Raw genomic sequence first — 25,240 nt, 5'->3', positions numbered from 1 at the left:
TGTTAATATTTAATATGATTATAAACATGTTATATTTTAGTTTTTTTACTTGGTTTATATTTCTCATATATATTCTTTGTTGTCTTTTGCTCCTTTTTTTGCCTTCTTTTATATTACTGAGTATGACTACATTTTATTTTCAAGCTTAGCACACATGCCAAAAATAAATAAATAATGATCTATTTTTAAAAAGTGCCCTGGCTGGTGTGGCTCAGTGGATTGAGCACTGCCTTGTGAACTGAGAAGTCACTGGTTTGATTTTCAGTCAGGGCACATGCCTGGGTTATATTTTAGATAAGGTTAATATTTAAACCAGTACATTGGGATCCCACCAAGTCCTGAAAGAACATATTCCACATTCCCTCTCATTGGAAGAGCAGACTTTTCTCTTTGTTCTTGAGCATTTTTGACTCACTGCAAATGTCAAGCTGACCTGAGCAACAAAACACTTCTCTACACAATTGTTAGAAAAACCCACAATTGTACTTCTGACTCATCGTATCACCATGAATAATTAAGTCTCTAAAACTGAGTAAACAAAGCTAATATATTTCGATGAAATAGAATTACTCCAGAAACATGGGGTGAGGGTGTGGAGACTAGGTAGCTAAAAATGGTAAAAACATTTATTTTACAATTAGCTAATTTTTTTAAAAAATGTAATTCTTTCATCAAGTTATTTTATTTCTTAAAACAAAGTAAGGGCAATAAGGTTGAGAGTAAAATAATATGTATTCTTTTTTTTACTTTTAGAGTGAGGGGAAGGGAGGGAGAAAGAGTGGGAGAGTAACATCAATGTGTGGTTGCCTTTCATGTGTCCCCTACTGGGGACCTGGCCTGCAACCCAGGCATATGCCCTGACTGGGAATCAAACCAGCAACCCTTTGCTTTACAGGCCCGTGCTCAATCCACTGAGCTACACTAGCCAGGGCAATAATATGTATTCTTAAAATCATTTATTTCAGTCACAGTTAGAGGCAAACAAAAAATGAAGAGACAGCATATTGATTACTGCTTATGTGCTTAAAATGATGGAATTTATTGAAAACATTTGTTGCTTAATTCTCACAAAATTACATGTGGGCCATACAGGTCTTTTTCTGAGGCATTGGTAATTTTATTTGGGATGACAGAAAAAAGTAAATTAAGATTCTTTACTAGTGCAAACAGGACATTGAGGAAAATATGCTTGACACAGGGCAAATTTTACACTCTGTTGTTGAATGAAAGATGTTGATATGAAAAAAGGGGGAAGGAAGCAGTAAAAAGTTGGTGAGAACAGTGCAGAAAAGCTCAGCACCTTAGGTGCACCCAAGGCCAGAGGCACTACAAAGAACTGGGTGAGAGTATAAGGGCTTTAAGAGCTTGGAGGACACAGTGTCATGGGGACATCACATGTCATAGGAGAGAAATATGGATACATTTCCTGAGAAAAGGAACATGAAGAGAATTTATAGATAAGAAATCCATGGTTTGTGATGTTATAAAATGAGACAGTGCAAGCATCATAGTCTAGGAAAACGCCAACACGATGGGGAGGAACAGTTGGATTGAGGGTTACTTTGAAGACATCAGAGAAGGAAAATTTTGTAAGAGCATTATATTCACATCCATTTACTAATTGTATAACCCAATAACCATCACCTTTAGGGGCTGGGGTTGTAACTAAAGTACGAAGTGTAAAAAGTGGAGATATGTGAACTTTTCTACGAACAAACATCCCATTGAGCTCATACAACAGATTGAGGCTAGGGGATTTTTGAGAACACACCCCCAAGATCCAGGTACGTTTGTTTGAGACATCTACCTCCCAATAATGTTTCCCTGATGTGATAGATGGTACACCGACTACACCATTATTGCCCTCCTGATGGCAGCGATTTTCGTGGTTACCAAGAATGAAAGAGAAGTCATGTTGCACTTGTGGGTTACAGTGGTATTCATATCTCACTTGTCTAAGATCTGCAGAAATGGCAACATTTCGCCTGTCTGTGGGAGGGTCCAGAGTAATGTGATCTGTAGAAAAATTACAGGGTTGGGTGAGGGATATGATATATTTGTATTTGTGACACTGTAGTGGGATATTGAGAATAGCATGAATAGAAACTTGGAAAGAACCAGTTTCCAAAAACAAGAACTAGTTTTATTCTTGGGAATAGAATAAAACCAAGAATTAGTTTTATTCTTGGTTATAGGTATAAAACTGCTGAATCATAATGTGTATGTGTGTGGGGGAAAGGGATCCTGGGTCTTAAAACAAGGAACATAATAGGAAACCCGAAATTCTGAGAGAGGATGAGGGCAGAGGCTTCATGATACAGTGATTTTTCCTTACCCCAATAGCGGCGCACATCTGCCAGCTCTAAAATGAAAAAAATATATAATATTAAATATAAGCAAAGGAGTTAGCACTAGAATCTATTTCTTCTCCAGGTGAGGGGAGAGACTGGGGGCTATGTGAGATAGTAAACAGCAGAATGAGAGATGAATAGGACAGCTGGCCTCTACCCATTAAATATGATCACATATCCCTCCTCCTTTGTCTCCTCTATCCACACCTAGAAACTGAACCCTCCTCTCTCTTTAACTCCCACCATCACAAGAATCCCACAGCCACCCACTTGCTCAGCATTACTCACCATCAAACACTTGTAGCATCCCATTCAGGTCAGGAACTTGGAATACTCTCCTTTGTTCCTTGGAGAAAATTTTTGGCCTCTTTAGAGTGAAGGTCTGACTCCTAGGATGACAAAAAAAGAAAAGATCCCTACATTTTTGTCTCTCCAAAACTACTGAATTCTTTATATTTAACCCATTAAGCACTTAAGCCTCCTTTCATGTAGACCTTGAGAAAGGAAAAAATAGACACTTGACCCTGTAGCCAAAGGAATGTGCTCATGTCCAACTTTTCAGTACATGCTGTGTGTTCTTAGAAAGGCCTTGACCTCTCTGAAGTACAGTTTATTCCTTTCAAGATGATAACTAACCTATACATCTCTAACTCTTAGAATCATATAAATTTACATGAATTTTTTAAAGGAAAACTTTTGTTTGTAAAAATAACATAATGTGAGGAAAAGTCACTGAATGGATGTGTAGGGATATTGCACAAAAGTGAGATTGCAGAACCTAGCTCCTAGTTGTTTGAGACACATCAAGTGAGGGAACACTCTCTGGAGGGCATCAGGACCTTTAAAGTCTCCTCCCCAGTGGGGAGGCCCTAAGAATACATTTCAGGTTTTCTGGGGAAAATTGTAATACTTGGAAAAGAAGACACATATTCCATGCTAATAGTGGTCTAAATGTCATGGGTTTGAAGATCTTGATGCAGCCAGGTAGGTGTGCAAATTTAGACAAAAAAGTGTGGCACTTTCATTCTGGCTTCAAAAATGCATGATCAAAAGGGATCAATTGTTTGCACCAAGACCAAAATATTCTTTGTGATTGGGGTCTGTTTTTGAAAAATAAAGAGAACCATGTAGAAGGACTAGAACTCTCCTATTCCCAGAACAGAAACTTAAATATAAAAGAGTTGTCTCCAATTCTGGGTATTTGGCAGGTAAAGAGGACATAACCTACCCACTACAGATCAAGCAGCTATGAAATACTCAGTTAAATACAGGCACACTGGATGAGTAAAGTTTCCAAAATCACATGGATCTGATACTGCAACATCTCATTTGTGCTGCTGTCACAAACTCCGCAAGTCCCCCAACCTAAATTCCCTACCATAGAATCTTGTCCAGTCTCAACAGTTATATAACATGCAAACCATAATATGTGAACACAAATTTAAGATAAAACTGCACCCAGATTTTTCTCCCTTTAGCAATATTTTACTCTAATTATACACCAAATAACCTTAGGGCTTCTGGCCAAGATGGAGGCATAGGTAGATGTGTTTTGCTTCCTCACATAACCAAAAGAAGGATAACAACCAATTTAAAAACAAAAAAAAACAACCAGAGCTTCCAGATAATTGAACTGTGTGGAAGTCTGACAACCAAGGAGTTAAAGAAGAAACATTCATCCAGACTGGTAGGAGGGGCAGAGATGGGAAGATGGGACAGTGATGACAGGTGAAAAGGTGGGAGATGGCAGAACAAGATACCCCACATTCATGTACAGATAGGCCAGAAGGAACAACTGGGGAGTGGGACAGACTGCATAACCCAGGGTTCCAGTATAAGAAACTAAAGTTTCTAAACCTCTGGCTGTGAAAACCTGTGAAGTTTGCAGCATCAGAAGAAACTCCCAGTTTCACTAGAGAGTCCATTGGAGGGGCCTATGGGACCTTAGAATGTACACAAGCCTGCCTACCCAGGAATCAGCACAATCTGCTTGTGGAAAGTGAGGGAAGTGACTGAAAGTGGAGCGAGAGCCAAGCAAGTGGCAATGTTCCCTCTCTGACCCCTCCCCCCCACATAGAGCTCCACAATGCAGTGAAGTGAGTTGCCTTGGTCTGGCAAATACCTAAGGCTCCTCCCCTTACAATGTAAATGGTGGACTGAGACAAAGAAATATGGCCCAAATGAAAGAACACATCAAAACCCCAGGAAAAGAACTATGCAATGAGGAGGAAGCCAACTTATCAGATGCAGCATTCAAAACACTGGTAATCAGGATGCTCACAGAAATGTCTGAGTATGATCAAAAATAAAGGAAGAAGTGAAGACTATACAAAGTGAAATAAAGAAAAATATGCAGGGAACCAACAGCAAAGGGAAAGAAACTTGGACTCGTTGGGAACTGCCCTGCCTGTTTTCAGGAGCTGTAATGCCCCCCATGGCTAAGGCTGAGTGAACGACCTTGGGACCTTTAGTTACTAAGGAGACAAAGCTTATCTCCCTGGCAGAAGTGCCACCTCTCCTCTTTTTACTTTACCCTTCCTGGTCCCCAGTGTTTGATTGGTTAGCCAATGACAGGTAAGATTCCTCACGGGGTGGGGGGAGGTAGGTGGGGGGGGTGACGACCTAAGACAGGCACCGTGATGAGGACCCCAGGGAAGGACTCAGGGTGTACAGAAAAAGGGTGATGGACCCTCGCCCTTGGCTTAACCTGAGGCCTCATTCTGTTTGCAAAAAGTCTCCTAATCTCTTGGCTGCCTTACTCCCACTAACTAAATTAAGCCTGAAACAATGCTGGTGGTGAATGCAGCCTTGTGCTGGAAAAGGCAGGTTCCCTAGGGCAATCAGGCCTAAGAAGAAATATGTAAAATCCTGTGAAACCTGCTTTGTTTAGAAGCTCTCAATTAAATAATAAGGGTTCACACAGAAAGTGAGTTTGTTCCCCAAAGTTTTGTTGCCCTTTAGCTATCTGACACTGACTCAAAATAGGCCCTCAGAGTTCTTTGGATGTTATCTATCATTGAATCATTTCTGCCTGATAATAATTGATGAACTTTACCTATATACCTTGTATTCATATGCAAATTGAATCCAATGAAAACTTGTCAAGGCAAGGGTTAGAGCACTCTCCTCTTGAGAGGGGGGCCCAGGTGCTCAAAAGCTTGCTCTCCCCTTGAGAGAGAAGTCACACTGTCCCTTTTCCTCCACAGGGCTTGGTAGTCTTTGTGAATTTATTTCATCTCATCTGTAATGCTGCGAACAAGGAGGGCTGGCATTGCGTCAGGACCCAAATCAATGATTTGGAACAAAACAAAGAAATAAACATTCAGCCAGAACAGAATGAAGAAACAAGAATTCAAAAAAATGAGGAGAGGCTCAGGGACCTCTTAAACATTTCCACATCTGAATCATAGGGGTGCCAGAAGGGGAAGAGGAGAAATTAAAAACTTATTTGAAAAAATAATGAAGGAAAACTTCCCCAATCTGGCAAAGGAACTAGACATGCTAGTCTAGAAAAACACAGAGAATCCCGAAGAAGTTGGATCCAAGGAGAGACACACCAAGACACATCATAATTAAATTACCCAAGATTAAAGATAATGAGAGAAACTTCAAAGCAGCAAGAGGAAAGGAGACAGTTCCCTACAAAGGAGTTGCCATAAAACTGTCAGCTGCTTTCTCAAAAGAAACCTTACAGGCAAGAAGGGGCTGGAAAGAAGTATTTAAAGTCATGAAAGCAAGGACTTACAACCTATATTACTCTACCCAGCAAAGCTATGATTTAGAATTTAAGGGTAGATAAAGTGCTTCCCAGATAAGGTAAAGTTAAAGGAGTTCATCATCACTGAACCCTTATTATTTGAAATGTTAAAGGGTCTAAGAAAATGAAGATCAAGACTATGACAGTTAAATGACAAGAAACTCACAACTATCAACAATTGAACTCCCCTCTCCCCACCAATAAAACAAAAACAAACAAACAAACAAGAAACTAAGCAAACAGCTAGAACAGAAATAGAATCACAGAAGTGGAGACCACATGGAGGGTTATCAGCGGAGAGGTTCAGTGGGGATAATGGGAGGAAAGGTACAGGGATTAAGAAGCATAATTGTAGACACAAAATAGACAGAGGGAGGTTAAGAATAGTATAGAAAATGGAGAAGCCAAAGAACTTACATGTACAACCCATTAACATGAACTAAGGGGGGAATGATGGAGGGAAGGGGGTCAGGGTGAAGGTGATGAAAGGGAGAAAAAAATGGACAAATGTAATAGCACACTCAATAAAATATACTTAAAAACCCCACCAAATAACTTTAATGGCTTTAAACCTTATTTGATACCACAAAAAGTTCATCTCTGGTCTCCACACATACCTTTCCAAGATGCCATTCACATCCTAAAGAGAAAAACATAAGTAAATAAGTAATAAGCCTCCTCATTTACAAAGCTTCAACTCATCCCCACCACCCTGTGATATGATGGGAATAGATATGGTCCCAATGTGGGCCAAAAATTAAAGACAAGACCCAGGTCAATTATTCCAGAAGGCTCAGTTAAAGTTGCCAGGTTTCCTACAATTTAAAAAGAATTTTGACCCTTGTGGAAGTACAACATGATCTTTCAGTACCTGGTGATAAGACTTGGAAGAAAACATCAGGTCCAAGATATTTTTCCCATGTTCATAAGGCTCCCGTTAAGATGATTTGAATAATTCATGGTTGTTAATTCATTCAATGTGAATGTAAAGTGATGCACTATTATTTGTCAAACATTATGCCATAAGTGGGAGAAACAAAGATGAGTAATTATAGTATTCCTCAAGAACTTGACCTTTGCTAAGGGTACTAGCAAAAAAAATGTATTAGTGTAGGCTTTTCTCAAGTCTCTTATTTTATACAATATCCATAATTGACCTCATTCAGTCCCTAAATTAAATACACACATGTGCAATTGATTTCCAAGCCTTTATTTTTACTCAGTTTTGTCTCTTAAATCCAGGTTAATATATTCCCTAAAAAAGAAGCCACAGAAACCAGTAACTTAGGATGTCTCATATGTACCTTACACTTCACCAACCAAATTGCCTCCTTCTTTATACCCCTTTGTCTATGTTACCAATATCCACTTAGTCACTGTCATCAACATTACAATGCTTACCTACATTTCACTCTCTACCAAGCCAGTTCAGTACACACTGTTAACAGTTTTTAGTCATGTGAATGTATTTACCATTGCTCATTTATTTTTTTGAACACGAGTTCTAATATATTTGTTCTTTTTATCTCAGACTAACTTCTTCCATGACACCAAAAAGCAAGCCAACTTATGGGTCCACACACAAAAACATACTTTGCTCTCTGTGTGAGGGCTTTGTTGTTGTATATTACAAAAACAATTAAAAGTGGATGAAGTAGAGAAAAGGAATCTGGGGGACAGTTGTGACTTTAATCAAAGTTTAGTTTTGAAGCTCCAACACTGTCATCAAGATTTGGTGTATGTCATTCTCCAATTCTATGTATGCTTCTATATTGACTTTATCCTCAGTTCATGAAGAAAACATGTGTCTCCTCTAATAAATTCCTGAAAAAAATAGAATTTGTCTTCTCAGTTATATCCAGTTCCAAGGCCCTCATGGCACTGGCCTGCTCTGGATCAAATGCCCATGTAAAACCATCTCTGTATTGTTGCTGGAAGAATATAAAGCAATGTTAGATGCTAGTATTTGTATTTTACTGGAATTAATTTAATATTAATCTGAAGTAGATCATGAGAAAATAGGATACATGTTGTAAATAGAAAAGCAAACACCACAAAAGTAGAAAATAGTAAAACTTAAAATTTTATACTAAAAATATCTATTTAACTCAAAAGAAGCTGTCAATGAGAAAGAGCACAATTAAAACAGCAGGCAACATGTAGAAGCAAATAATAACATAAATTAAATAGGGCTATGATTGTGTTAAATGTTATTGTCTTAATCCACCTACTAAAAAGCAGAGGTTGTCAGACTAGATAAAAAGCAATTACAATTATCGCTATCTACAACAGATGTGTTTTGGGTTCAAAGATACAAATATGGCAAAACTAAAAAGATGAATTCTCATTTAAATGGTGCAGTAGGTAAATGCTATGCTCATCTCCTCCAGCAACCACATAAAGACAAGCTGAACAGAACTCTTATAACTAAAGATATAAAGGAGAAGCCATCTCAAGAGTGGTAAGAGGGGCAGAGACTAAACTGGCTGGTACCATACCCACATGTGGAGGTTAAGAAATGAGAGAAATATCTTGGCTGTAGAGGTCCTACTGAGGAACGAGGAGTCCCAGCCCCACAGCAAGCTGAGACAGAAGTACCAAGAGGAGTCCCCACATGATCTGGCTGTGAAAATCAGCAGTCTCAGTCCACATGTAATAGAGGGCTGATGCAAACCAAGTGTCTCCTTAAAGGGCCCTAGCATGGTGTGATTCCCTCACAAACACTTGTCTTATGCCCCAGAATATGGGAAGAGTCTTGCAAAGGCCAGAGACATTCAGAGAGAAACTGAATTGTCTGGCTTCAGGTGGAGGGCTTGACAGGAAACTCCCAGGGACTAAAGTACCAACAGGTGCCATTTTTCTCTTGTTGAGCCCTGCCCTCACATGGCCTGTAGGCCCAGGTCAATGCCAAATCTGAGTCTTCATTAACCCCAGACTCTTCTAACACGACTCTTGCTCCATTCTAGTGATTTTCTGAGACTCCACCAAACACAATTAAAACCTCTGGCCAAATCTCTTTCAGAAATACAGGGACACCTGCCAGCCAACACCCTAACTTTCCTAAAACTTCTTAAAGGTCCACAAACAGCAAACAATCAGTGGCTGACTTCAGATGCCCTTTAATTCTTGCTAAGCAGCTGCACACAGACAGTAGTAGCATCTGATCTTGGTTAACCACAGCACCTCTTCAAGGCATCTCCAAGCCCAGAACAGGCAAACACCAACCCCAGACCTCCTTGGAGTCTGTATCAGGAGGCACTGGGCCACGCATAGGCAGTGGCTGACCTTGGCCTACACCAGAGGCCCTCTAAGGCCCCAAACCAAAAAATCTGGTGGCCAGCTTCCGAACACACCAGTGCACTGCCCAACTAGTACCACAAATGACACACCCAAATGGTGGATTCAGCAGGCACTAGAGCCCTGCTAAAGTGAATCCTACTCCACTGAGTCATCACCATTACAAGAGCTTGTTCAATGCTATAGCCAATGCTATTCTTCAAATGCACTCAGCCTGAGGGTCAATCCCACCCACCAATTTGCCAACAGTAATCAAGCTCAACTACAACAGAAGAGGCATACAACCCACACAAGCGAAACCCCTGGAGCACCCAGTTCAGATGAACAGGGATGCTGCAAAGGACACTTACTACATAAGGCCATCCTGCCAAGATGAGGAGACTTGGCAGATATACATAATATATAGAAATAACCATGGGGAGGCAGCCAAAATGCTGACCCAAAGAAACATGTCCCAAATGAAAGGTGAGGACAAAACTTCAGAAAAATATATAAACAAAATTGAGGCAAGCAATATACCAGATAGAGAATTCTAAACTCTGGTTAATAAGGATGTTCACTGAACTCAGGGGAAGAATAAATGATCTCAGTGAGGACTTCAAAAAAGATATTAGAAACATAAAAAATGAGATAGAAAGCATAAAAGCCCCTGTGAGAAATGAAAACCAAAAAGAGAGAATCTGAAAAGCAGTTAGTTATCTCTAAGGGGGCTCCCATAAGACTATCAGCTCATTTCTCAATAAAAAATTTTCAGGCAAGAAGGGATTGGCATGAAATATTGAAAGTGATGAAAAGCAATGACCTACAACCTAGATTTCTAGGCTATTTAGAATTCAAGGAGACATAAATAGCTTCTCAGAGAAGAAAAAACTGAAGGAGTTCATCACTACCAAACAGTATTACAGCAAATATTAAAGGGACTTAAGAACAAGAAGAAAAAAATCAAAGATATAAATATATAAAGAGGGTAAGTGGTAATGGAAAAATACAATAAAAAGTTTTAAAACATAGAAATAAAAAAATCATTAAGAATGTAGATGAAATGTCCAACTGTATGAACCAGGTTTACCTGTCATCTATAGACCCCATCACCCAATGAATGCACAACACACTTTGTAAATTAAATTCATGTAATAATTTTGGACATGCAATATTTTAAGTAATAAACATGCATCAATACATTTAATAGATTTAAGTCCTAAAATATATTTCCTGATTAGAAAGAAACTAAATATGAGACACAGCAGAATAAGTTTACACCAAGTGTTTGTAAGTTAAACAAGAGTTTCAAATATCCCAAGAGTCAATAAAGTAATCAAAAAGAAAATCTGAAAATAATTAAATTTAAAAAGTAAATAAATCAAAAGTGGAGAATATAATTTTAAATGCACTTATATATTAGAACTATAACAGAAAAGATTATATGCACCCCAATGTTCATAGCAGCACAATTTACAATAGCCAAGGGCAGAAAGCAACCTAAGTACCCATCAGTAAATGAGTAGATCAAAAAACTGTGGCACATTTACACAATGGAATACAGCAGAAAGAAAAAAGGAGCTCCTACCCTTTGCAACAGCATGGATGGAATGGAGAGAATTATGCTAAGTGAAATAAGCCATGTGGTAAAAGAGAAAATACCATATTATCTCACCTATAATTGGAACATAATCAACAAAACAAACAAGCAAGCAAAATACAACCAGAGACATTGAAATAAAGAACAAACTGACAGTAACTAAAGAGGAGTGGGGAGTGGGATAATAAAGGATAATAAGAAAAAGGCTGTCAAGGAACACGTATAAAGGACACATAGACAAAGCCAAAGGAGGTAGGTTAGAGAGTGGGATGCGGGGATGGATGCGGTGGGGGCGCATGGTGGGTGAAATGGAGACAAATGTACTTGAACAAAAAATAAAAAAAGATTCTCTCAAATCAGTGGTCTAAATTATCACATTAAGAAACTATAAAGAGAACAATAAATTAAACACAATAAGCACACAAGCATACAACACACAAACACATATACACATACTCATATACACATGTGCATACAGATCTAAACAAGCAAAGGGAACTATATAAGAGCAAAATCAATCATACAAAAATATTAAAAATAGTTAAATTAATAAAACAATATAGTTTATTCTGGAAAAACATCAATAAATTTAACCAAACATAATTAAATTGGCAAAAAATAAAATGAAATCAACGATATTGAGATAAAAGAGGGAAAATCACTGCAGTACTGTAGAAATAAGAGAAATTCTAAGGGACTATGATGACTAACATCATGTTTACAAATCTTACAAATTAAAATGGACAAATTTCTACAATGATGTACATTATGAAAAATTGTTAAATACCATATGATCTCACCTTTAACAGAAATCTAATCAACAAAACAAACAAACAAGCAAAATAACCAAAGAAACTGACACTGAGAACAGGCTGACAGTGACCAGAGGAGAGAGGGGATGGAATTTCAGGGAAAGGGGGGAAGGGTTTGAAGGAACTAGTATAAAGGACACATGGACAATAACAAGGGGCAGGTGGAGGTGGGAGGGAGGTGAGGAGGGCTGGGGGGATGGGTTGGGATGGGGTAAAGGGCAGAAAACTGTACTTGAACAACAATTAAAATTTTAAAAGTTAAAATTAAAATAAATGTTTTTAACTGCTGCATGAAACTTTTAAAAAATTGACTAAAGAAATATTTTTTTAAAAAAAGAAAACCTAATACAAGTAAAAAAAGTTAAACTTTTCCAAAAAGAAAAGTCCACAGTAAGATGGTTTCCGTGGTGAGTGTATTGAATAATTAAAAAAAATATCAATTCTTCATAATTGTTTACTCAGAAAAACACAGAAGTAGAAGAAAAAATCTCAACTTATTCTAAGGAAAAAAATCTTGGATCATGAAGAGGTATCTTAAAAATATTCTATACTAGATCATAGATACAAGGGCCTATAGAATATAATTAAACACAATGGATCTTTTATCAATCGTCAATTTTTTGCACTGAAATTGATACATTAATTTTAAAAAAAACAAGATTTTTCCTTGTTACTCATGCACAGTTATTCCTATGACCTCTGAAATGCAGGAAAATTTTACTGCAAGACCATGGGAACCTCAGTGTCACCACCAGAAACAGCACAGCTGCACAGCAGTGCAGGAAATTTAGTCTTCATTTTCTTCAAGTTCAGATGCTAACGCTTCTTTCCTAGTCTTACCTGCAGCATCTTCATTGTTGACCCCTGCAACCGATGCTCCAGCTCAGAGATGAGATCACTCAACAACAGGGTCTGCTGGACCTGCTCACTCTCAGACTGTTCCAGGTCACTGAAAATATCTCTCTTTTCCTTCTCCAGCTTTTGTACTTCTTCTTGCTCCTTGCTGTACAGGACGTCTCTCATTTTTTTAAAACAATCCTGGGCACTTTGGATCTCACTTTTTATTTGATTCTTTAGGAATGAGAAAGATAGAAAGGAACTCACTTAATTAGGCAGACTGGGAGCCAGAAAAAGTATTTGATTAGGAAGTTCTCACAGAGAAGGGAGATAAAAGTAGAGGAGCAATTCTTGGGGAGGCTATATTTCCTATAGGAACTAATCACATTTTAAAATATTAGCCTCTGATTTGCATTATTCAGGCCAACCCTGCACCACAATGGAACCCTGGGTGTGGCTCAGCTTTCACATAGCTGTGCAGGACTGTCATGCCTCCTGCATTACTCATGACCCTCATCCTCAACCTAACACTGAGAACCAGAAAACAAGAGCCATGAGACATTGGCAATTGTTTTCCCCTGGAAGAGTTAAATGCTCAAAATAACAACAAAAATAAACAGAGAAGTCACTAGCTATCCTTCCCAGAGAGGCTCTCTATGAGAATCACTAACTTACAAATATCTGTGTTAATTTGTGACAGGTTCATTCTCAGTCACAATCTCTCTCAGGAAAAGGATAAAGAATGATTAATCAATAACTCTGGACATACCAACTGTCAGGGAACAGGAGGACGGGAGCTCCTTGGGACTGAGATCTACCCAGATCCTTGTCTAACTCCCTCAAGAGGAGTCTCCTCCTACCTCCCAGGAAGTTCTCTCTTCTCTGATGTCAGTGCCAAACTTCTTAACTTTCTGTTGTTCAGCCCTCAGCCTGTCCAGAGCTGCCTGGAGTTTCTCCTGTGAAGAGGAACCACATCAGAGTCAAGCTATGAACTTTTTCAGCATCAAAATAGAGGACAAAGGGGGAAAATCAGGCCAATGTCTGAAGAAACTATAGTATACAGTAACTATGAAACAACAATTAGAATCTGTGACTTACAAGAAACCTGATGCCTGAATATTTTCTCTAAGACTTAGGTGATAGAAACTATCATTCCCATGTCAGAAGACTGATCCTCTGTGTCCTTGAAGAAGACACCTGATTTAGTAGTAAGGAGAGAACTTAGGCATGAATCCACCCAGCTGCCCACTTACTCCTCCTGTTCAAAGGGGCAATGACAGCTTTGCTTAGACACTAAACCTCCACTTATTAGCACAAGCTATAAAAATATCGACTTCTGATTTTGAGTCTCCATATCATTTTATAATTGTGTGGAATGCACAGAAAAGTCCTTCTGGCCTTGGAAGCTGAGCATAGGGAGAAATGTGATGACAGGACTCAAGAATATATTAGCAAAGTAATTAAAGCCAAATGCAAAGTAGAGATTTCCCATCAAGTACTATTTTCTGCCCTGTCTTTCCTCCATCCTGGTCTGTTACCTTGTACTCCCGGGCAACCTCCTCTATGAGGAAAGTGTGGTGATCTCGGTGCTCTTGAGACCTCTCGCAGAGCCAGCAAATGAACTTCCCATCCTCCTTACAGAAGAGCAGGAGTTTCTCTCCATGGCGCTCACAGAGATCTGTCTTTTGCTCCTCCTCTGGGCTCAACTTGGTCTTTCGAAGCATCTCCACTATGTTGGCCACATGCCGATTAGGCCGCAGGTTCCCAGGCTGGTACCTGATTCGGCACACAGGGCAGCGGCTCTCTCCTTCACTGACCATGGACTCCTTGTTTGCAGAGATACAGGTTTGGCAGAATGTGTGCCCACAGTCCAGGCTCATAGGTTCTGTCAGGAGCTCCAGGCAGATGGGGCAGGTCACCTCCTCCTTCATGTTTATCAGGATTCCTGAAGCCATCGCAGCTGCTCTCCTTCTCCTACTTGTACTGGTGTCCGAAGTTTCTCTTGCTCACAGATCCTGACTTTGTGTCAAAGGTTAAAAGGGAGCAGAGTAAGAGAATTAGGAGTAAATCATGATAATTGTTTAGAAATCAAAGTGGGCAGTGACCAAAATTGAAGAAAATAAAAGAATAGAAACAAGGGGGAAAAGTTGGAAACCTGGTTATAAAAGTTTTGCATAAAAATTTCAAACACTTAATTTCTGGATCATCTCAAATGATAAATTATTACTTTACATATGAAATTGTTATTTTTATTATTTTACTAAAAAAAAAAAAACAAAAACAATGGCCTGACACTTTTTCTACCAAAGTGCTTGTGTGATTCTCCATCTCTCTTGATTCTTTTTTCCTAAGCCATGCACACCCTGGATAATAAAAGCACCAAGCTACTCATGCTTCCTGGCTTTTATATCAGCTCTTCTCTCAGCAGGCAGTGCTGTCCCCAATATCGGTAGGGCTCACTCTCCTCCTGACATGTTTGTTTATCAGAAAGACCTGCTTTGATTTGCTTGTTTACAGTTTAACCATTGTCATCACTTATTGTACATTTACAACTTCTCTTATTATCATGACACACTATGTGACAATGTGTTTGCACACATAGCCAAAGCAAACTCTTTATCAGATGAATATATAGAAATAGTAAGTGAATTAAGAAAATCATTACCTTCAATACAGAGAGTTGAAATGAAAATAATATTTGGGATCTCCCTTCAGAGATCTATTCCTACTCCACTGAATCAACCAATGACAAACTGAGGTAACCTCATTGACCCAATTAATACCCAAATGGGGAAAGGGGTGGTAGTGAAGGGACACAGACCAGCTAGGAGGTTTTTGGGAGTCTTGTGCTTATAAAGAGTGAAATTTCAGCTTGGTCTGGAAGTATGCCAAGGACATTTATAGGAGATAAAATGTATGCATGTATGTGGATGGTAGGAAATGAAATAGTACAAATATACTCATAGGATTCTGTCACACATCTAAAAACAGAGAAACAGATGAAATTAATGTCAGTCTTGAGAAAAAAGTCTCCAAATACTAGGAAAGATCATTCAACAGATTATCACTTTTGGGGACCGCCCTGCCTGGTTTCAGGAATTGCAAACATTTAAGGCTGAGTGTGCGACCTGCAGAATGCCAGCCACTGAGGAGACAAGGCTTGTCTCTGGCAGCAGATGTTGTCCCTGCTTCATCTCCCTGCCCCTAAAATATGGTTGGATGGTCAGAGACAAGTGAGACCCCTCAGAGGAGGGGCAACCTAGGCCATACATGATCACTTGGGAGGCCATCATAGAAGGATTTGGGGGGCTGTGACAAAGAGGGAGTGATGGACCCTCGCCCCCCCCCCCGCCAGCTGTGACAAAGCCCAAGTCCCCATGTCCTCTGGGAGAAGCGCTTCCTGGCTCTAATCCACTTAAGCCTAAAAACCTATGATGGGGAAAAAATAATAATAATAAAAAAATTAAAAATAAAAATAAAAACCTATGATGGGGAAGGAGGCGCAAGCCTTGTGCTGGGAATGGCAGGCTCCCTGGGTAATTAGGCCTGAGAAGGAATATGTGAAACCCTGTGACACCTGCTTTATTTAAGACTGCTTTTAGTTAGATAATAAGGGCCCAAGCAGAAGAAGAGTTTATGTTCTCAAAGTTCTATTTTAGCTGACAGGCCCTGATTTAGAAGAAACCCCAATTGTTCTTTGTATCCTATCTACTGTTTACTGCTTGACAATGATTAATAAGCTATACCTGAACTCCTGTGCAAAAATCCCAATAAAAAAGCCTGACTAGGCAAGGGTCAGGGCACTCTCTCCCCTGGTGAGAGAGTTGCCTGGCCGCTGCAGCAGCTCTCTCTCCCTTGGAGAGAGTTGCCCGGCTGCTCTGAGCTGCTCTCCCCTTGAGAGTGTGGCGAGGCTATTCTGAGGCTCTCCCCCCTTGAGGGCCCTTTTCCTCCACAGGACTCAGTAGTCCATGTGAATTTGTCTCATGTCTCATCCATGATGCTGCGGGCACTACTTGTCAGTGCACGTATCAATCACTGACAGTGAATTACATGCTAATAACTGGGCTAATATTTATAAACAGCACAATGAGTCTAAACAGAGAGCTTATTAAACCACTAGGACCTTGACATTCACCTGAAAATAAATAGTAAATTAGACAGTCATATATATGTGCAAACAAGATGATGTAAAAAACACCGAAAGAGAGATGTGCATTCTGTTGCAAAATCCAATAATGGGGGCAGATAAAGGGTTGTCCAATAACTCTAGCTTGAAAACATAAAAGTTGGATTGACCAATGAAAAAGATGAAAAACTGAGGAAGAGAAAAAAAGGTATTAGGTAGAGGAAATGACCTGTTTATGGAAGATATATACCACCTTGTCTTAGTTTGTAAATGCTAGTATGGCCAGTGTGCACAAAAGTGCCAGGCCTTTGATATCACACGAGCCTATAGTGACCATGATATATGGCGTTTCCCCAATATGTAACATTTAGGTACTCTTTCCAGGACCAAAAGATATTATCCGTATTTTCCCACCAGAGAACACAGGAAACGTGATTGGCTCTGCACTTGCAGGCTGTACAATGTGAGTTGTAGTAGCTGAGAGAGAGGTTCTATGGATAGTTACCTCATAGGGTGATCTGATCATAAATTCCTAACTGGGTAAGTCACCCCCAGGCACATAACTTATTTACTTAAAAGATTATCTTTGCCTAAATGCACAGTTTCTGTGTACCTTCAAAATGTCCCATTTTCAGACTTCTCAGAAGTGTGACCACCCTCAAGAGAGTACATAGTCTTAACTATTCTGTAATTCCTGCCTTTCTTTTGCCAACTTTTGTGTAATATTCCTTACTATGCTGCTTAATTTCAAATGTGTAAAAGAAGCTGAAAACTGCCTTTCTAGGAAGTATTTTTCTCAGTCTGTTGTGGTCTTGCTTCATGGCATATCCTCTGTTTGGCTCAAATAAACTTTTAAAAAAACTCTCCAAGTTTTGACATTTTTACTTTGACAATGGAGTTGGGAAGGTGAGGAGGATGCACGTGCTGTTGCCCAGGGGAGAGATGATGACAGCTTTTAGGACAAGGAGATAAAAGAAACAGAGAGCAGGGGATGAGAGAGTGAGACATACCATGAAGTAAAAAGACAGGAGGGGGGTTAGATCATGTGGGAACGAAGGATCAACGTCAGATAAAGGTAATATTGGCTTATTCATCTAGTAGGCTGGTTTTTGCTGTTGTTTTTCAGAGAATCGGGGCCAGGGGCACCTACTGGGTTACATTAACTTGGAAGTTTGGCTGCCTTGTAAGGCAACATTACAGACAGTAAAAATGAACAAATGTGTAAAATACATTTGGACTACAGAGACTTTATATCACCTTTAAATGCCAGTTATCATAGACCTTAATTGTCATAAGTGACATGTAACTCATAACTTACTATGCTTGTTTTAGGCCTCTGGAAGTTGTGTTCATGGACTATTACAAGGTAATTGGTTCTTTGTCATTACTAGGCTTACATAAACAATGGTAGTTTTGTAAATAGCAAGAATGGCACCAGTTTTTAACCAATGGAGACAGACTGGACCTTGGTTTAGCAACCTTGGTACTTGAGTTCTGGTTAAGAGAAGCATTCAGAGCCAAGAATCAAATCATTAAAAAATTTTTATTTAGAAAATCACAGAGGTAGAAGAAGGAAACTATAGGAGAAATGGCTCAAGAAACAAGTTACAGAGGCAAAAGTAGGGCCCTTGGAGCTTAAGCGGGGAGAGAGAGAGGAGAGAGACATGTGCCTTGATAGATGAAAAGAGAAGAAAAGAAAAGAAAAGAAAAGAAAAGAAAAGAAAAGAAAAGAAAAGAAAAGAAAAGAAAGGTTTAGGGTAGAAATGGGAGGGAGGTGGAGAGGGCTGGGGGTGGTGGGCTGGGATGGGAGTAAAAGGCAGAAAACTATTTGAACGGCAATTTTTTAAAAAGGAAAAGAAAAAAAGGTTCAGGCATGTTCAGGGAAGAGAGTGAGATCCCTGGAAAAGAAGGGGGTGAAAAAAGCTTCAGGCTTGCTCCATAGAGAGAGAGCTTCACTGGGTCCTCAGTCCTGGGGGCTTTTTTCTGAATTCTCAGGGGAGGGTCTCAATGGAATACTCATCAGCTTTCTCTATGTGTCTCCTCAGGGTCTAGTTTTCAACACATTGGTCAGCACTAGAGGACGGGGCTGATTAGTCATTGCAGCTGGTCTGGATGTCTTCCATGGCATTGCTCTGCCTGGCCTTGCTGCCTTTCTGGGCCTGAAGCTGAAACACACCTGAGGCCTAAATGTTATTTCCAGGGGTGAGCAGGTGGTTGTGCAAGAGATAGTAGTTTTGCCATTGCTAGATACCTGGGGCTCTCTACTCTGGTGACCCTACGTACCCAGCCCATCATTCCTACTCTGCTCATGCTCTGCTTAGTGCTTACTAAAATTTCACACATTTTCTTAGTGTGGTTTCTTAAAAGACTGAAGTGACAGGAATAAAGTACCTCTTGTATCTGCAAAAGATATCACTTAGAGCACACTTGAAGAACCATGTCAGCAGGCCCTGTCTCCTAGCCCCAGGGACTATCTGTCCTTCCCACGATGGAGTAAAAAATGCATACAAAAATTAACTTCAGATAGTAATAAAGAATAAAAAGTATGTATTGGAACAAAAGGAGCTGCAGCCTGGAGACACAGATTCAGGTAGCAACATAATTACGTTTCCCTCCACGAAGGGGAGGTCAAACTTTATAAGTCCAAGTTTCATCCAGAATTCCATTTAGGTATGTTCTATGTAAATGAGATATCTAAATAGCACAGTTTGTTCTGGGGTTCTTCCCTGTGCACAGAGCAGCCCTCTGTCAGCAAATAATTTTATCATGGTCTAGGTAGGTTACATTACATATCCCTTTCTATTTCTTCGCCCTGTCAGCCTAACTTCCCTACAACACACTCTTGCCACCTTTCTGATTCTGGTTAGGACATGTTTTATCATTTCCTTGAAGACTCTACTCAAAATAATCTTCCCACACTGAGACCTAATCTGAAATTTATTTAAAATTGCAAAGCTTTTTACCAGTGTTTTATAGATAACTTGTTCTGTCGTAACCCTTTTGATTTATGATTGTTGTTCTTTCATTGTTTTATACTTATAACATAGTAATTTTTATTTTGTTTTATAACACCTTTTTCTTTCTGCATGATTACCTTCTCTTTCATGCCTGGAGATACAATTTTTGTAGGTACTTAATATTGATTGTAGGTTCAGTATAAGTTAATACAGTTTATACCACAGGTGTATGCACTTGTTCTTGTGATTTTAATAAAATATGTTCAATATTTATAAACATTTATTTTTCCTGTATTTGAGACCTCTGATAACTCCTGAGGAGCCAATTAACGTAGATCAGATATGGACATGGTGCACATATAAGGCACAGACTCCACACCTCTGAAAAGAAGGAAAATACACATCAAAACATGTGTAAAAGAGATATCAAGGTACAAAACGATCAAAGGTGAAATTAACATGGAGTTCTTTCCACTTTTAGTCCAGATGGCAGTGTAGGTATACATGGTGCTCACATCTCCCACAGTGGCATAAAAATTAAAACTAAACTACAGAACTACCATCATTCAGAATTGCCTGAAATCTAGGTGAACAAAAGTTCAATAACTAAGACTATAAAGAAGTAGCCACATGGAGACTGGTAGGAAAGGTGGAGATGCAGAATGGGCTGGTCCCACACCCACATATGTCAGATAAAAATTTAGAGGAAATCTCAGCTTCAGAGGTCCCTCTGAGGAACTGGGGGTATTAGCCCTATACCAGAAGTTTCAGCCCAGGGTTACAGTACCAGGAAGAGAATTCCCCATAATTTCTGGTTGTGAATAGTAGAGGAGATATTGGCTGATTGAGATGGAGGTTCCTGAAGTCCCAGCTTCCTCCTCTTAAAAGGGCCCATGCACAAACTTATTTGAACTCACTACCTCTGAGCGCCAGCATGGGGGCTGCAGCTCTGAAGGTGCCAGGGACATATGATGAGGAACTGAATTGTCTTTCTGTCAGGACATGGGGAGAAGAAGCAGATTTTTCCCAAACAGAAGTGCTGGCAAAAGCTGCTGTTACTTTGCTGTGCCCTTACTTCACAGAGCTCCCAGATGGGTACAATATCTGAGTATCCATAAATGTGGCTAACACTGTTCATCCAGCCCTGGCGATTCCCTGAGACCCCACCCAGAACAACTTCTGGCCCCACCCAACCTGGAGAACAAGAATTCTCAATGAAGAAACAAGAATTCAAAAAAATGAGGAGAGTCTTAGGAACCTCCAGGACATCTTTAAATGCTCCAACATCCAAATTATAGGGGTGCCAGAAGGGGGAAAGGAACAGCCACCAGTAGAAAACTTATTTGAACAAATAATAAAGGAGAATTTTCCCAATCTGGCAAAGGAAATAGACTTCCAGGAAATCCAGAAAGCTCAGAGTCCCAAAGAAGTTGGACCCAAGAAGGAACACACCAAGGCACATCATAATTATATTATCCAAGATTCAAATGAAGGAGAGAATCCTAGAAGCAGCAAGAGATAAGGGGACAGTCACCTACAAAGGAGTTCCCATCAGACTGCCAGCTGATTTCTCAAAAGAGACCTTACAGGCAAGAAGGGGCTGAAAAGAGGTATTCCAAGTCATGAAAGGCAAAGACCTACAACCAAGATTGCTCTATCCAGCAAAGCTTTCATTTAGAATGGAAGGGCAGATAAAGTGCTTCTCAGATAAGATCAAATTTAAGGAGTTCATCATCACCAAGCCCTTATTATATGAAATGTTAAAGGGACTTATCTAAGAAAAAGAAGTTAAAAAAACATGAACAGTGAAAGGACAGCAAACTCACAGTTATTAACAACCACACCTATAACAAAAGCAAACTAAAAGGACAGCTAGATCAGGAGTGGAAACATAGAAATGAAGATCTCAAGGAAGGTTAGCAAAAGGGGAGTGGGAGGAGAAGAGGGGAGAAGGTACAGAAAATAAGTAGCATAGAGGGTAGATAGGAAATAGATGGGGGGGCAAGAATAGTATGGGAAATATAGAATCTATAGAACTTGAGACACATGGTCATAAGCTAAAGGGGGGGTAATGGTGGGGATGGGGGGTAGGGTGGAGGGGAATGAAGGGGGGAATAGAACAACTGTAATGGCATAATCAATAAAATAAATAAATAAAAAATAAAATAACAAAGGAGATAGAAAACCTAAAAAAGACCCAGTCAGAAATGAAGAATACACTAAATAAAAAAAAAATACATACAGGAAATCAATAGTAGAGTAGATGAAACAGAGAATAAAATCAGTGATTTGAAAGATAAAAAAGCAGGAAACACCCAATCAAAACAGCAAAAAAAAAAAATCTAAAAAATGAGGACAGTGCCATATAAGGAGTCTCTGGGACAACTTCAAGCATAACAACATTTACATAATTGGAGAGCCAGAAAAGAAAAGAGAAAGAAATTGAAAACATACATGAAAAAATAATGGCTAAAATCTTTCCTAACTTGGTGAAGAAACTCAACATACAAGTCCAGGAGCTCACAGAGTCTAAAACAAAATGTGCCCAAAGAGGCCCACACCAAGACACATCATAATTAAAATGCCAAATGTTAAAGAGAAATAGAGAATCTTGAAGGAACAAAAGAAATGCAGTCAGTTAATTAGAGGGGTGCTCCCATAAGACTGTCAGCTGATATATCAACAGAAATTTTGTTGGCCAGAAGGGATTGGCATGGAAATTTCATACTGATGAAAAGCAAAAGTCTACATTCATTCTTACTTTACCCAGCAAAAATATTTTTTAGAATTGAAGATCAGGTAAAGAGCTACCCAGAAAAAAAAAAGCTAAAGAAGTTAATCATCACCCAATCAGTATTACAAGAAGTATAAAAGCATCTTCTTTAAGGAGCAGAATTAAAAATATATAAAAATTATGAATAGTAAAATGGCAATAAATACATATCTATCAATAATTACTTTGAATGCAAATGTATTAAATATTCACAGTGATTGACTTTTATATATACTGTTACCAAGGACTCACTTCAAATGAAAAGACACACACAGACTGAAAGGAAAATAAAAACAAATGAAAAGTTGTGATAGCAATATTTCTACCAGACAAAATAGACTTAAATATAAAAGCTGTAAGAACAGATAAGGACCCAACAATTCCACTTCTGTGTATTTATTTGAAGAAACCCAAACACTAAATCCAAAAGACATATATATCCATATGTTTATTGTAGAATTATTTACAATAGCCAAGATATGGAAGCAACCAAAGTGTTTATTGAAAGATGAATGGATAAAGGAGTGATGCTATATAGAATGAAATACAATTCAACTTTAAAATAGACTGAAATCTTGCTATCTGCAACAACATGAATGGACCTAAAAGATATTTTGCTGAATTAAATAAAGCAAACAGAGAAACACAAATACCAAATGATTTCACTTGTATGTAGAATCTACAAAACAAAAAAACAAAATAAATGATCAGGAATAACAATAGACTCAGATACAAAGAACATTTTCAAGGGGATATAAAGTGCATTATAGAGAATAGAGTTAATAATTGTATTAACTACATATTGTGTCACATGGGTACTAGAATTATCGGAGTGATCTCTTTTTCGGTCATGTAAATGCGTAATCATGATACTGTATATTTGAAGCTAAACATCGATTCTAATTTTTTGTAATATTTTAAGAAATAGAATAGAGGGGTTTTTTTCCAGAAAAATTACCAATTTTATTTCTTAGCTTACTGCAAGGGAAAATTGAGTTAGGGGCTGAAGTAACAAATAGAAGGGTATGTCTAGGTGATGAACGCAAACATCAAAAACAGGAAGGAACACCAGAGGGGAGAGGGAAGGGAACTTAAGGGGAAAAAGGGGGAGGGATTTTGAGGAACAAGTATGAAAGACACAGAGATGAGGACTGGGGGGGGGGGGGGAATGGGAGGGAGGGGGAAGACGGGGGGGGGGGAGAAAAGAAAAAAAGAAAAAAAAAAAGAGGAAGGAACACCAGAGGGTCATGTGATACACTGAGGTAGAATAAGCCACGGCGCTCCGCGGACAACAAATTCTTTGTGCCTGGTGCACAAAGACACGAGTGACCACAGGAGAGTTACTGTGATTGGCACTAATCTGACCATCCAGGTTTTCTCATCCATCTTGCCAAAGGGCTAGGCATTTATCAGAGAGATTGTGCACAGCTTCCCAAAAGTTAGCAGGACAAGAGTACAACAATAGCAACAAAAGGGGTGATTCCTGGCAAGTTCCTGAGATCCTGTTTCTCACACATGCATTCAGATAGAGGCTCTCATTTCAGCTAGCCCTCCCAAGAGCTTTTGCTTTATGAAGAAGGAAACCAGGGCTCCATCTCACAGACATCACTGGAGAAAAAGATAAAGGGATTATCTGCCTGGCAGTGGGTGGGGGTGGGGGAGAGTATTCTGTTTCAAATTGACAAGGCAGAAAGTCAAAACTACAGAACAAGAAGATGAGGGTAACACAGCCTGGGGAAATAATGGTCCCTCCAAGAAACAAATAAGACTCTGCCCTTCTAAACCTCCCTTCTTTAAAGGTCACTTATCCCCAAGATTCCAGGTTCACCTGCCACTTCAGCAAAAACACATGCAAGCAGAGCAGCTCAGAACCACCATTACGGACACCAAACACATTCAATCTGTTCCCTCAAAGCCTCCTTTTCTCCTCAGAAACTGGCCCACTTACCTTCAGGAGAAGTACAGAAGTCTAAAGTCAGTGGAGAAGATCAGGTGTAGGACTGGTCAAGATTCACTCACCAAGCCAGAGTTCAGCTCTCCATGGAGGAGCTCCCCACAGGAAAAGGAAGAGAAATGAAAGTTAAATTCATAGGAGTGGAAACAACTAAAAAAAGCAGAGCAGAATTTAAGAACAGTGCCACCTCATGGTACACTTGGGAAGTTAATGCCTCAGTATGTTCTAGCACCTACATCAGCTGGGCACTCAATCACTGTGTTTTATTCCTCTTGCAAATTATTTTAGCAGAATATTTCAATGAATAATAAGAATGTGAATTTTAATGACACATTCTACCACTCGCCTGAATACTCAGAATTTTAATTTAATCCTATAACTATTAAAGCTTATCTTATGTTCATGTCCTAAACTACTAACTAAGAATGAAATCATGATCTAGAAAGCCTGGTTACCTGCCCTTCATAATACAGAGTGTGATCGGTGTTACAGCTCTGTTAAATTGAGCTGAGTGGTAGCAGCTGTCATTGTACAAGGTAAAAATTGACATTTTAGAAAATATTATTTTTTCCCTAAATAGCAGCTACAAAGAGCTGCTATTTAGAAAAATGTTGAGCCTACTGGAAAAAAATGTTTTCACAACACAACTGAATATTTTTATTTTTTATTAATTGATTTAGAGAGAGATTTGTTGGTCCACATATTTATACATTCTTTGGTTGCTTCATTTTTGTGCCCTGACCAGAGATGGAACCCACGACCTTGGTGTATCAGGATGACACTCTAACCAACTGGGC

The 25,240-nt window shown here is 39.2% G+C and overlaps 1 protein-coding gene across 5 annotated transcripts; it reads right to left on the bottom strand.

Annotated features, from left to right (window-relative positions):
* Positions 1-1,004: 1,004 nt before the first annotated feature.
* On the bottom strand, positions 1,005-24,574 carry LOC119055626 (tripartite motif-containing protein 5-like). 5 transcript variants are annotated; one of them, XM_037153871.2, is made up of 8 exons: positions 24,509-24,574; positions 14,172-14,652; positions 13,494-13,589; positions 12,637-12,867; positions 6,726-6,748; positions 2,640-2,740; positions 2,336-2,362; positions 1,005-2,016 (listed from the first exon to the last, which is right to left on the bottom strand). In XM_037153871.2, exons 2-8 carry the CDS (start codon positions 14,586-14,588, stop codon positions 1,358-1,360), a joined length of 1,554 nt encoding a protein of 517 aa, XP_037009766.2. In that variant the 5' UTR covers positions 14,589-14,652; positions 24,509-24,574; the 3' UTR covers positions 1,005-1,357. The 5 variants fall into 5 exon arrangements, with proteins under 5 accessions (XP_037009766.2, XP_037009765.2, XP_037009767.2 ...); XM_037153870.2 differs by having other exon boundaries at positions 24,438-24,568; XM_037153872.2 differs by having other exon boundaries at positions 14,172-14,648; positions 24,438-24,568.
* Between the last annotated feature and the right edge of the window lie 666 nt (positions 24,575-25,240).

The sequence above is a fragment of the Artibeus jamaicensis genome, unplaced genomic scaffold (genome assembly GCF_021234435.1).
Source record: "Artibeus jamaicensis isolate MK-2021 breed Jamaican fruit bat unplaced genomic scaffold, CSHL_Jam_final contig_1940, whole genome shotgun sequence".
Classification (NCBI taxonomy): Eukaryota; Metazoa; Chordata; class Mammalia; order Chiroptera; family Phyllostomidae; genus Artibeus; species Artibeus jamaicensis.
Note: the sequence above shows the minus strand (reverse complement) of the source record. Positions and strands in the feature narration are given on the sequence as shown.

Coding starts and splice junctions, on each gene's coding strand:
- LOC119055626 (XM_037153871.2), bottom strand. CDS start 14,588: ATGGCTTCAGGAATCCTGATAAACATGAAGGAGGAGGTGACCTGCCCC. Junction 13,590..14,171: donor AGGTTGCCCGGGAGTACAAG/GTAACAGACCAG, acceptor TCCTCTTCACAG/GAGAAACTCCAGGCAGCTCT. Junction 6,749..12,636: donor CAACAATGAAGATGCTGCAG/GTAAGACTAGGA, acceptor TTTTCTCTTTAG/GATGTGAATGGCATCTTGGA.